The sequence below is a fragment of the Pelobates fuscus genome, chromosome 2, assembly GCF_036172605.1.
Source record: "Pelobates fuscus isolate aPelFus1 chromosome 2, aPelFus1.pri, whole genome shotgun sequence".
NCBI lineage: Eukaryota > Metazoa > Chordata > Amphibia > Anura > Pelobatidae > Pelobates > Pelobates fuscus.
Window position 1 is genome coordinate 161,905,335 of NC_086318.1, and position 13,727 is coordinate 161,919,061.

At 36.3% G+C, this 13,727-nt stretch overlaps 1 protein-coding gene across 1 annotated transcript in view; it reads right to left on the bottom strand.

Moving 5' to 3' along the window:
* Positions 1-13,727, bottom strand: part of CSMD1 (CUB and Sushi multiple domains 1) — a 1,854,468-nt gene that overhangs the window by 690,662 nt on the left and 1,150,079 nt on the right. Inside the window, exons 6-7 of the mRNA XM_063441118.1 lie at positions 9,271-9,383; positions 4,348-4,425 (exon numbers count right to left, since the gene is read on the bottom strand). Coding sequence (XP_063297188.1) covers positions 4,348-4,425; positions 9,271-9,383 — 191 coding nt within the window. The remainder of the gene's footprint in view (positions 1-4,347; positions 4,426-9,270; positions 9,384-13,727) is intronic.

Consider the following 13,727-nt stretch of genomic DNA (forward strand, 5'->3'; position numbering starts at 1 on the left):
CCAGCCTGGTAATTAGCCATGTGCAACCTGGCCACTCGATTGACACTAGAAGGGGGCATGCACGGAGAGGGACCCACCAACAGTGGAGCAGGGAGCAGCGCCAACCCACTAGGTGCAAGACCACCACATGAGGATCTGGTTCCAAAGAGGAGAGCAAGCATACGCCAAAGGGGGTCTCACCATGGGGCCTACAAAAATGCCTATAAGGCAGAGCCGAACTGCTCATCTGAGGCACTTATACATTGAAAGCAGTTTTCTGGCCAACGCCTCCCCTAGGGGCCAGTATGAGCCATGGCACAGTTAGGGCAATGCCACCCAGCAGGGCGTGTGTCCAAGTGCATTGCAAGATGCGCTTAACCTAAAACACGAGCAGGATATGGCTAAAGAGAACAGGGTTAAAGGGAGACAGAAATAAGTTATATAAGGATGCCTAATGTGTCAGGTTATATGGCACATAAACTCTTGTATTGTGGGTTGTCTGTTCAACAATGAAATGTCTGCTGTTAGGAATTTGCCTGTATTGATTGCATATTAAGGAATCTAAAAAGAAGCCACAAAAAGAGTTAGGAATCTTGGTGGTAAAGCCCATTTGTAATACACAGGAATTTTCATAAAGGGACCAATGTAATAAAGTGCCAGCTTCATGGAGGGACCTGAAGCCCAATGTTATGGATACTCAGTTACGGATACTCAACCAAGCCCCATAATCTATAAATCATAAATCATAAAAAAACATTCCAGACACATAAATCCTGTTAGCTTGTAATTTGTGGAATTATATAGCAGTGACAATTTCAGTAGAAGTCCTTTTATAAATATAAATAGTAGAACACTTTTATAAATAGGGGCAGAAACAGCTAACAGAAGTGGAAGGTATGCTGTGCTACAGGGCACCTGCATTTTCCCTTCTCAATGAACTGCACTACAGCTGAATTGTGCATGTCCCTCCTGCACAGAGACTTGGTGGATTCCCCAGCACAGACCAAAGGTTTGTGTCAGGGAATGAGGAGATGGCTTGCAAAGGCTGGACACTGCAGTTCTGCAACTTTTCTAAGCTGTTTTTTTATCCACCCCCAATTAAAAAAACATGCATGAAAAAACATATGCATGTTTTATTTGGGGGAATATCTGCTAAATAGTTTTGTTTTGTTTTAAATCAAATGAGTGTTCCTTTAATGGTATGTTATGTAACTTTCTTTCTTAAATTATTTAGCAGTATCAGTAATTTCTTTCACTTTTTAATAGGCAAAAATGTAACTTCAGTAACCACTGTGACAGAATGCCAAGGCAACACACAGAGTAGCTAAGCAAGTTGTCTTTGTGAAAATTGAAACTAGGTTATATGGGTAATTATTCTTAATTTGAAAATTCGTGAAAATCTGGCTTGTTAGAATCCTTTAAAGACTGATAATTAACATTCCTGATGTGAGCTGGATTTTATACGAAATGGAAATCATATTTTTTGTGAGGATCTATATACCTGCCAAATCCTACAATAATGATAGTTTTTGAGTTGTTGTAAAGAATTTGTACTCGATTTTTGCCTAGTTCTGTACTGCCTGGCGAAATACAAATAGTCATTTTGTGTAAAGCTCAAAAAAAATATTTTTACAAACAGGTGATGGTTTATCTGAATATATAAATTGCTACATAAAATCAACATTTTCAAAGCAAAAGTAATGCATAAAAAAAATCTACTTGTTGTAGCTTACATATAAGCCTAATGTGTTGAACTCACAAATGCTTAAATGTTTTGCCAGCTTTTTAATATTTTTGATATTGAGTAAAATGATATTCAAACGTTGGCACCTCTTACTCAGCTGTGCATTAGAGAAAACAAATTGGCAGAATGTTTCTTAGTACTGGTAAAAATCCAAACACTCCATGTCTATATTGTTTTGGACGATAAAAAGTGGAATATTTGCATAACTGGTCTTAACAAAATAGCAATAATATCTTGGAAGAAATATTAAATAATCCTTAAACGATCTGTAAAATTTCTTGGAACAGACATTGTAAGCACATGCCCATGGATGCAAAGGTGAAAAAGAGCTAAACTGTATTATACCTCTCCAACATTTAACCTTATATGTAGCATCACCTCAAGTGTCACAGGTTGAATTCACTGGCATTTTGTAAAAAAAATAAAAATAATAATTCCATAAAATATAACAGTTTATTACTTATATTGCTGTGCTTCTTGTATTGTATTATGCTTTGCACAAAAATATTAAACAATAAATGAAATAAGCATATAAGCATGTTTTGGACAAGTGACATTTTTTAGAAATCCTAAACTTAGAAAACTATAATACATTAATATATTTATTCATTATAGAAAAAAAAACTGCACAAAAAATAAATGAATAAGTATTGAATGTCACCTACAATGTGTTAGTGAATTTTATGCTGTTGAAGAAATTTGTTAGAAGCAATTATTTAAAGATATTTACCCACAGAAGTAAGAAAATGTATAAAAAAATTTATTTGCTAACTATTTACATGTTAAGTGAAATGTTATGGTCAGGTTACAGTTAGTTATGCTAGGTATTTTTATTTTTTATTTAATTTAAATGTTTACTCCAATCGAAAAAAAAAAACCCTGTGTTTCAATAAACCACTGTTTTTGGTTAGTGTAACTTGTCCTTTCCTGGTCTCCTGGTATCTTCCACAGACTTAAAAAAAAAAAAAACCCTCATCTCAGTTCCAGTATCTAGGCCACGTTCTCCCTCAGTCTGATCCTCATCCATGACATCACACCCCGTTGCTGTAGGGGGATGGATGTGGGGGAGGACAGGCTGAAAGGAAGACATTGGCAGCAATACTGATCACTGATCCACTTTTCTGTTTGGGTAATGGATCAATGCATTCCTTGGGTATAAAGGCAAAAAAAGGAGGTTTCCATGTTAGATCTCTATGGTAAAATCAATATATATATATATATATATATATATATATATATAAATTGGTGGGGGGAGGGGGAGTGGTAAAAATCCAGCTTTTGCTTATTTTATTTTTGTATTGCTTTTTATGTCTTTTTATTTGTTTTTCCTAAATTAAATGTATACATTCTTTGTGTTAAATATTTGTTATATGTAATTTGTAACAGCATTTCCATATCAATTAACTGTAACATGTGTCTAATCGCTCGTTAAATATTATCATACCCTTTGACTCACTCTTTGCTTGATAAACCTATATTAATAACTGTATTTAAATAACTGACAGAGAACTCATTTATAACCATGGCAGGAAATTGTTACCGTAAGCCGCTGTTCATAACAGCTGATGGCTTGTGGCAGATATAAATTACCACCAGGTTTATTGCATCATTTTTCATTTTCTGTGGCAGATTACTAAGAAGAAAGCCACAGAAACGCACTCTTGACCATCCACATATCACCCTGTGTGGCCAGTATTATCAATGAAGTAGGAGTTGGCCAGTAAAAATTATTGAGAGGGCTGGAACAAGACTTATTGATTCAAAACAGATATAGCTGTAGTTAACCTCTTTACACCAGGTCAGAGGCTAGAGTTTAGTATTTTTGGATTAGAAGTAGGAAGTAATGAGTAGTCACAGGGTTGTAAACCAGTTGGAAACTGCTAAGTGGCAGTTTGTATCTCCCATAGTAAATAATGGGAGCTGTTAACTGTTACTTACTGACTGGCTTACAGTAGCTGCTGAAAGGTACTCTTTCGCATCTATTAAAAGTGTGCATTTGGTAACCAGGGGCTACTTGTTAACAGCAGCGACAAAGATAGCAACTTTGAGTATATTTGAGTATATTTGTATTATTGTTTTTTATTATTATTTAAATTAGTTATTTTTTCTGCAAACATTAAAAAAATAGCCCAACCTAAATTTATTTTATTATATTCTGGGGAAAAAAAAATGCAAAGTATTACAAACAGAGCAAGAAAATATTATTAGTTTCTGTCAAATGGAACTATTAAACATGGCACAACTAATGTCTAATTTAAGGCATATATCCTTAGGGAATTATGTAATAATAGCTTGTTTAAGTTTGCAATAAAAATAAAGCGTAAGAAAAATCTTTAATTGATTGCAGCTACCATGAATTGTAATAATTGTTATTAAAAATTCTATACTTTCACATCAATAATAAACAATATAAATCTCTGAAAAATAATATTACAAACAACCCTCACTCTTGTATTCTAACACATTATTGGTAACGCACAGTATATTTTTTGCTTTAAAAAATAACATTTATTCAAAAAAATACCGTATACTCCCATGGCACTGCAAAAGTTAAAAAGTAATTTAATCATTTAATAATATTATTAATATTTATATGTAAAGAAGACAATGAAACAACTACTTACAGACTGAATTTTTGTGGTTACTTTCTTTGCTGGGTAACATCTTCACACCACGAGATTTGAGTTCAATCGCTTTTTTAACTGAAATAAAATATATATAACAAATTACTTATTGGTTAAAAAATATACTTAAACTCACAAATATATCATTAAATATGCATTGAATAAAGATAATTCTAGCAATTCCATGTGTGCATATGTTCTAGTAGATTAAAACAATAAATACCATTAGCATATTTTACAAGTAATGTTGCAGTACATATTGCCATTTGTATTTTCACTTACGATCAATCTATTTTATTTATGAAGATAACAATGAAATAAATGTTAAATGTGATTGATATATTTATCAATTACATTTGAAAAAAATATACTCATATTCTCTGATTATATTTAGATATTATTGAATATTATCAAGGTTATAATAAGATCTAAATCTTACCAGAATTAATTAATATATGCTTAGAATAATAATATTAATGCTCAGTTTAATGGCATCAAAGAGATTTCCAGTATAAATTCACAGCTGAAACCATGCTCATGAGCTCCAAAGGATGAATGGGCATGATGTGTTTCTTCATTAAGAACTTGACCTATGCATTTGTGTATATTGTGCTCTAAAATACCAGGTAATTGAGAAGGAGCCAAGAGAAATGTGGGTTGATAAAGAAAAAAATAATTCAGTGATGTTTATACTTATTTGCATATTTTGTTTGCTTTGTATGAGAGTTACGTGTGGGTTTTTTTTCCCTTTAAAATATGATAATGCTGAACAACTGTGGTTTCCAACCCAGTCCTCAAGTACCCCTTTACAGCCCAGGATTTGTAATCACCTAGTTATATCTAAGGTGTTTTTAGAAAGAAAAAAACAACAACACCTTAGACACAACAGGCTATTCCCTAAATCCTGCACTGGTAGGGGGTACTTGAGGACTGGGTTTGGAACCCCTGCTCTACAACATTAAATATTTAACGATACTTATTCTATTAGAATCATTTGATATTGAAACTGCAGATTTTTCAAACAGCCAGTCTGTCATACATTTTTAATTGAAACATTTTTGCTAAACATATTGTGAGTGGTCAGTAATTTAATATTTTTTGAAAATTGACCATTGTAATAATAATTTTCTCCTGTTGAATTATAGCAAAGGTTCTCCATACAAACATGAGGGTGTGTCCTTTATATATACGTGCTTATCCTCTCTAATCTGTTTCAGATAGCCTTGTCTTAGGATCAAGTTAAAATTAAAATCTGCACCGACGTATAGCTAATGATGGAAATAATAGTTCTCTTCGTATTTAGAGACATCTGCTATTGTGTTAATAAATGTTAAAAAAGCAGTGTCAATAAAGTTTCCTTATGGTGTATGCAGATATGAATAATGTGTTTATGGCCTGTGAATGTGCATACAGTGTTATTTACTAAAGTTAAAATTCAAAGTGAATTTAACAAATTTAAGATGAGAGTTGCCAAACTAAAAGCATAGTTGACTTTGAGTGCTTTCCCATTTTAGCTATTTTGACCTGAATTCACTATTAATTCTCACTTTAGTGAATATACCTATTTGTAATTCACACAACATTAAATACATGCATATATTTGCAGGAGCATGTCAAGTTCATGACCTGGTACATTTTTACATGCTATTGTCTGCAACAATTACTGTCTTGAATGTTTTTACAAGTATTTTCAAACATTTTTCTTTATTTTACTTATGGCAATACTTTGGAACAGGTTTCATTGTATAAACTTAATTGGTGCCTTTTCATTACTAAATACATCTCAAGGCATTTAAACACGTAAAAATGTACTTCCATGGAGAATATGGCTTTGCAAGAGCTATTCCTAGTAGTTAAGTATGGATTTAGTGTTGTACAAATCACTTTGTCTCTGTTTTAAAATGTTCTGCAGTCTGTTCTGTCACTTTGATAAATATTACACAAACAGAATAGTAATTTAAAAGAATGCAAAGACTAAACTTTGAAATTAAAGGATATTTTAGTATGTTGTAAAGTATACAGTTGTAAACCTGAAGCATTTATGCACTGCCTCATCGGGAAATATTGGGATGAAAAAAAAAAAAAAAACACTGAATCACTTTTTATTAATCTAGATAAATCACCATCAATATTCTGATTTCTAGTTCATTGAGCACATAATCAGAAAGTGTTATGCCATTCAAAGTCACACATAGAAATTCAAATTTAAAACAATGCATCTAAATGGATGTATGTACATGCTTCACAGTTGCCTACATCACAGAATTCAACAAGTATTACGTTAAAGGAACACTTAAATTAAAATATTATAATCATTTTATATATATATATATATATATATATATATATATAATTTTTTTTTTTTACTGGAATGTTCTTCAAACAACTTGAATTACTGCTCCCACATTAAGGCACTGTTTAATTTTCTTTGTACACTGGGCAGTTTCTCTACAATACTCATTCATTTTATTGGAGCCACGCATCAAGGGAGTCCATACTATATGCCACAAAACTATCTTATACCTCTTTAAACCACATAATAGAAAATAGCTAGTAGTGGTGCAGTTTCTATAGTTTCCTATAGGGCAATTTTGCTATTGTTTGATGTCCTTTTTGGGGGAGGGGCTGGAATTGCAGAGGAGTTACATCAATTAGTAAATAGCATTTTAGTATAAATGGCAAAAAAAAATAGCTTTTGTAAATTGCTGCTAGATGACAGATATATATTTCACTTGAGTACAAATGCTCAGAATGCTGAAGCAAAATGCTCTAAACTATTTTGTCAAGAGAGAAATTACTGAATTGGCCCACATCTGCTTTATGATATCCATATTATTGAATCCCTCTGTATAGATTTATAAAGTAAATTTGCTACTGGGATTTAGTGTGATAATATGATTGTGTGATTAAACAATGAACAAAATTATCTTACACTTATTTGGGGAACAATTAAGATACTGACTGGTCATTGCTAGTCAAATTCAATTTAGAAAATCACAGATCATAACATTTCTATCAAATTAAAGTAGGAAATGTATTTGATCAGGATATTACAATGTGAAACAAACAGCCCACACTTTGGTTAGCTTAAATATTGTTAAGGCAAATCCCAATAGCGAGCATTGCAATGAACATGAGCTGAATCCAAATCATGTAATGAATACCCTGGGGAAATGTACTTTGTCCAGCAGTTATCCTACAAGAGGAAAATGCTTATTATATTTTAAGATGTTAAAATGGAAAACTTGGCGTTCACAATATTAAATTCTATTTCTGCAGAGAGTATCTTGCATTTAACACTTTCATTGGGGAGTATATATTTAACTCTTTGCTTGTAACTACAAAAATCATGGCTTAATTAATATCCTTTTCAAATGTGTAGTATTTATACTAATTCTTCCTGACCTCTCTGCCCCTTCTGACACTATTGATCATGTTTTTCGACTCCAAACTTTTCAGTCCCTCTGTGTCTGTGACACTGCCTTCTCATGGTTCTCCTCCTCTATTTCCCAACATTCATTCAGTGTCTCTCTTTCCAATGACACTTCCTGTCTCAGTTAGACTCCCCCCAAGTCTCTGTTCTTGGTCCCCTTTTGTTCTCTCTTGGCAAACTCATTAATTCATTTGGATTATGCTATCACCTGTGTGCTGATGACACCCATATACATTTCTTCTCCCCTGATCTCTCCCCCGCTGTCCACCATTCTGTCATTGCTTGCCTTTCTTCCATCTATGACTGGCCACTTTATGAAACTCAATATCTCTAAAACTGAGCTTCTTGTTTTTCATCCTCATAATACTGATCCTCCTCTTTCATTCTCCCTGTAGGTTGATGCTACCTGTATCAGCTTATCCTTGCAAGGTTACTGTCTTGATGTTATCATTGATCCTGGCCTCACCTTTGTGCCTCATATTCAGTCAGTTGCTAAAACCTTTTGATGCTATCTCAAAAAACTTGCCCTCGTCTGTCCCTTTCTTACGCAAGATGCTGTCAAGGAGCTTGTTCATGCTCTAGTAATTTCTTGCATTCATTACTTTAATTATCTGCTAATTGATTTCCCCAGAAGCCATACTGCCCCTTTACAATTTGTAATAAATGCTGCCCCCAGACTGTCTCTCCTCTCACACCTCAGCTCTCTGTCGATCCTTACACTGGCTTCTTGCAGCCTATAGGTGTCAATTCAAAATACTAACCCTTACCCATAAAGCTCTAAACAACTCTATCCCCTGTTACATTTTTTTCTCTGATTCATGAGTATGTCTCTCCTTGGTCTCTCCGCTTTGCCAGTGACCTTCTCTTTCCAGCTGTTTGCATCCTTTCAGAAAATTACGCTTGCAGGACTTTTGCGGACGGCTCCTTCCCTTTGGAATACACTCATTGTGTCACAACCACCCCTTACACACATACCTTACCATTGCACATCATCACCTCACCCACAAACATACACACAAATTCTCTCTCTATCTCTATTTCTCTCTCTCCTTTTATTTCTGGAAGCAAAGCTTCTGTTTCTTTAAGCGATGTAAAGAGAATGTGCATTGTAGCATTGCAGCAGTTTCATACATTTACACATATTACTCTGTCTATAGAAATGTCAAGACAGGACCTTTACTTACAACTAGAATGTAGAAACAGCTTAAAATCCACTATTTCATTTTGAGTGGTTTATAAAACAGGGGCAAATTTATCAAGACGAACAGGTGGTAATTGGGTGAAAAGTGATAGAGAGGACCAAATACCATGGAAATAAATAGAATGTCTCTCAACTTTTAGCACTTTGCACCCAAAATGCATTGATAAATCTCCTCCCAAATATTATTTTTACAATCAAAACAAATGCATATATTATTTTAAGTATTCTAGATGTAAATCAGACATATTTTTCCAAGTTGCCGGAAAGGACCAGCACATTACTCTCTTACCTTGAAACTGGGCATTAAATCCTTTCCGTCTGTGGTTACTGTCAGATGTAAAATGGAGACGGAGCCAGTTTTTATTGCTTATGACAGGAGAGGGTAGGTTCATTCCAGTTAGCCTAAAAGTCAAAACATATTAAATTTAGGTAAGGGTTGTAAAACACATGCAGGTTTATATTTGAATTGTGTGAAACTGGAGCCTGTTTCATTTGTTTCATTTACTGACAATGGCAAAAACATATGCATTAACTTGAAATTGAAAATGAATCTTGTGTGATCTGTTTGGGAATTAAATGTTATATTGTTCACTATACACATCTGTGATTAATATGCTATGGATTCACAATTCATGGTAAGTGTGATTCCAAAGTCTAACAGGTAACCTTCTACATAGACATTTTTCAATATTGGTATCTAAATTAGTTTCCAGTACTGCAATATAAACCTTACAAAGCATTTTTTACTTTTTTCTTCATTATTGAAGTTATTGACCAATACTATTGAAAATGCAATTGTTAATGTTGTAGTTTGTCTCATCACAGATAACATACGCTAGGGCCGTATTGTAAATTCTATAGTCATATAAACATTTTGAGGAAACCGACACATTACTTTAATACACAGAGTTGTTGTTAATAAAATAATATTTAATTTGCCTGCTTGGTATTGTGTCAGAAATGACAATAACTGAGTTACAACTGTTAACACTGTCATTCAAATTATGTTTGGGGTGTACATCTTAATTTTAATTATTACTGGTAACAGAAAAAAAGAAAAAGTTAGGTTACATTTTTTTTCCATAGCATGCAATAGCAAATATCTGTCCATCGCTTTAACCTTTTAAGCCAACTTCTTACTAAGTGGTCTGGATAGCTTCTTGCTTCTAATCACTTCATGAGGCCTGAGATTTTCTTTTGAGCAATTTCTTTTAAAGCACTTAATTTCCCCTACTGGGATATCACAAAATGTATGGATTGGATGACTGCTGTTAACTACAAGTGTTTTTTCTGAAGTTGATTTTCTAACATTTCTGCTTCACTTCTATGTTTTACCACAACCATACAAGATAACATTAAATGAATATCATAAAATTGTTAACAAGTTCCTTACAAATCTTTCATATGTCTTTAATATATGTTCCGGGCCCTATAGAAATATCACATTTGAGTTATATTCATAGTATAATATTTGACACTTAATATTTGGCATTGAAATCGGTAGATATGGGAAATAGTTACATTCCACACATTTTTCCACCGGTTATACTTCTGTGTGATGAAAAAGTACAAGCGATGAATATTTACATCATATAAAGCATACTGAATATGTAAAGAATAGACAGATCCTGAACTGTGGAGTTATATTCTTGCGCATCAAGCTTTCGAATTTCAACTTGTGATTTATTAATATGACGGTGATACTTAGGCACTGTATGTAGGGTTTCTTAACAGTTCATGACCAAGAATAATATCAGCAAAAAAAGGGAGGCATCTGCTCTCTCATCATCTGTAGACCTCGGTGCACTGCATCTAGGGATGGCAAACCCCTAATCCATATAGCAACGGCAAAGTAGTCCATGCAGTCAATGTCTTCATACATCGGCAGATTTATTGGAAAAACAGGACAGATACAGAAACGTTTCGATCCCTTCACGGGTCTTTATCAAGCTTGATAAAGATCCCTGAAGGGATTGAAACGTTGCTGTATCTGTCCTGTTTTTCCAATAAATCTGCTAATGTATGAAAACCTTGAGTGCCTGGACTACTTTGCTGTTACTACAAGAATTTCAGGCATGAAACATATGCATCTTGTCAGCCGCATTATAGTCTTTTGACTTATTTACTATCAGACAATAAGCCACTTAAGTGATAACTAAAATAAAATCTCTAAAGATAATGCTGAAATTTTCTAAAGCAGAAGGAATTAAATTGTACAATCCCTTTACAAAAAGAAAAAAGTAGTGAATATATGGGTAAGAATATTGTGCTGATTAGTACTTAACCCTGCAGTGCTTAGCAGTCAATTTAACAGCAATTTGTATGTCAACTTACAAGTATGTTAATAATGAATGCTTGTAAGTTAATGTGTTAAGGTCTCTGATTTTAATGATATATCTGCCATAACTGGATCTAAGACATACTGGTACACAGCGTGCTCTACGTACTTGCTTAGTCTTAAATGGGAATTTTGACTCAGTTTTGCAAATGATTCCGGAAGTGTACCACAATCACTGTATAGGAAAATATTGAGGATATGGACCATTTGGACCATGAGGCTGAAAGAGATTTGGGCAGCTCATAGGGTAGGGGATTGATGCAACCATACAATTTACCGTATATACTCGAGTATAAGCCGAGTTTTTCAGCCCATTTTTTGGGCTGAAAAACCCCAACCCGGCTTATACTCGAGTCAAGGTCTGTATTATGGCAATTTGCATTGCCATAATACAGACTGGGGGAGAGGGGGGCTGGCAGAGCTGTACTTACCTCTCCTGCAGCTCCTGTCAGCTCTCTCCTCCTCTGCGCCGTCCGGTCAGCACCTCGGTCAGCTCCCAGTGTAAATCTCGCGAGAGCCGCGGCTCTCGCGAGACTTACAGTGTAAGCTGACAGAAGAGCAGAACGGACGGCGCAGAGGAGGAGAGAGCTGACAGGAGCTGCAGGACAGGTAAGTTACAGCTCTGCCAGCCCCCCTCTCCCCCCCACTGAACTGCCACTGGACCACCAGGGAAGGAGAGCCCCCCTCCCTGCCATATATCAAGCAGGGAGGGGGGACGAAAAAAAAATATATAAATAAAATAAGAAATAATAATAAAAAAATAATAATAATAAAAAAAAATTAATAATAACAAAAAAAGGGGTATAAGGACCACTATGGGAGGGATGGGGTGGGTTAAGGACCACTATGGGAGGGAGGGGGTATAAGGACCACTATGGGAGGGAGGGGGGGGATAAGGACCACTATGGGAGGGAGGGGGGATAAGGACCACTATGGGAGGGAGGGGGGTATAAGGACCACTATGGGAGGGAGGGGGGTATAAGGACCACTATGGGAGGGAGGGGGGGATAAGGACCACTATGGGAGGGGGGGGATAAGGACCACTATTGGAGGGAGGGGGGTATAAGGACCACTATGGGAGGGAGGGGGGGTATAAGGACCACTATGGGAGGGGGTGGGATAAGGACCACTATGGGAGGGAGGGGGTATAAGGACAACTATGGGAGGGAGGGGGGGATAAGGACCACTATGGGAGGGAGGGGGGGATAAGGACCACTATGGGAGGGAGGGGGGTATAAGGACCACTATGGGAGGGAGGGGGGTATAAGGACCACTATGGGAGGGAGGGGGGTATAAGGACCACTATGGGAGGGAGGGGGGGATAAGGACCACTATGGGAGGGGGGGATAAGGACCACTATTGGAGGGAGGGGGGTATAAGGACCACTATGGGAGGGAGGGGGGGTATAAGGACCACTATGGGAGGGGGTGGGATAAGGACCACTATGGGAGGGAGGGGGGTATAAGGACCACTATGGGAGGGAGGGGGGGTATATGGACCACTATGGGAGGGATGGGGGGGATAAGGAACACTATGGGAGGGAGAAGGGGGATAAGGAACACTATGGGAGGGAGAAGGGGGATAAGGACCACTATGAGAGGGAGGGGGTGGGATAAGGACCACTATGGGATGGGAGGGGGAAGTAAGGACCACTAGGGGAGGGGAGGGTAAGGACCACTAGGGGAGGGGTGAGTCAGGACCACTGGGGGGGGGTGAAGGAACACGGGGGTGGGGAGGTAAGGACCACTGAGGGAGGAGGAGGGGAAGTCAGGAAATATGGGGGGGGGGGCGGCAAAAATTTTTTTGCCTACGGCGGCAAATATCCTTGCACCGGCCCTGCACACACTGCATTCACACACTGCATTCATACACACACACACTGCATTCATGCACACACACACTGCACTCATGCACACACACACTGCACTCATACACACACGCTGCACTCATACACACACGCTGCACTCATACACACACGCTGCACTCATACACACACGCTGCACTCATACACACACACATACGCACACACTGCATTCATTATACACACACTGTAAATAAATATTCAATTAATATATTTTTTTTAGGATCTAATTTTATTTAGAAATTTACCAGTAGCTGCTGCATTTCCCACCCTAGTCTTATACTCGAGTCAATAAGTTTTCCCAGTTTTTTGGGATAAAATTAGGGGCCTCTGCTTATATTCGGGTCGGCTTATACTCGAGTATATACGGTAATCCATTATGAGTAGCTTGTTTTCTAGCACATAAATCAAAATGATGTGCACAGTTTTCAGTGGAGTTCGAAAAATGTTTTTCAAGTAACAGCTTTTTTAAAGTAGTTAAATCTAGAAAACTGAACGTCCCTGGTAAAAATTTAAAATGAAAGCAATAAATCAATAAATATATTTC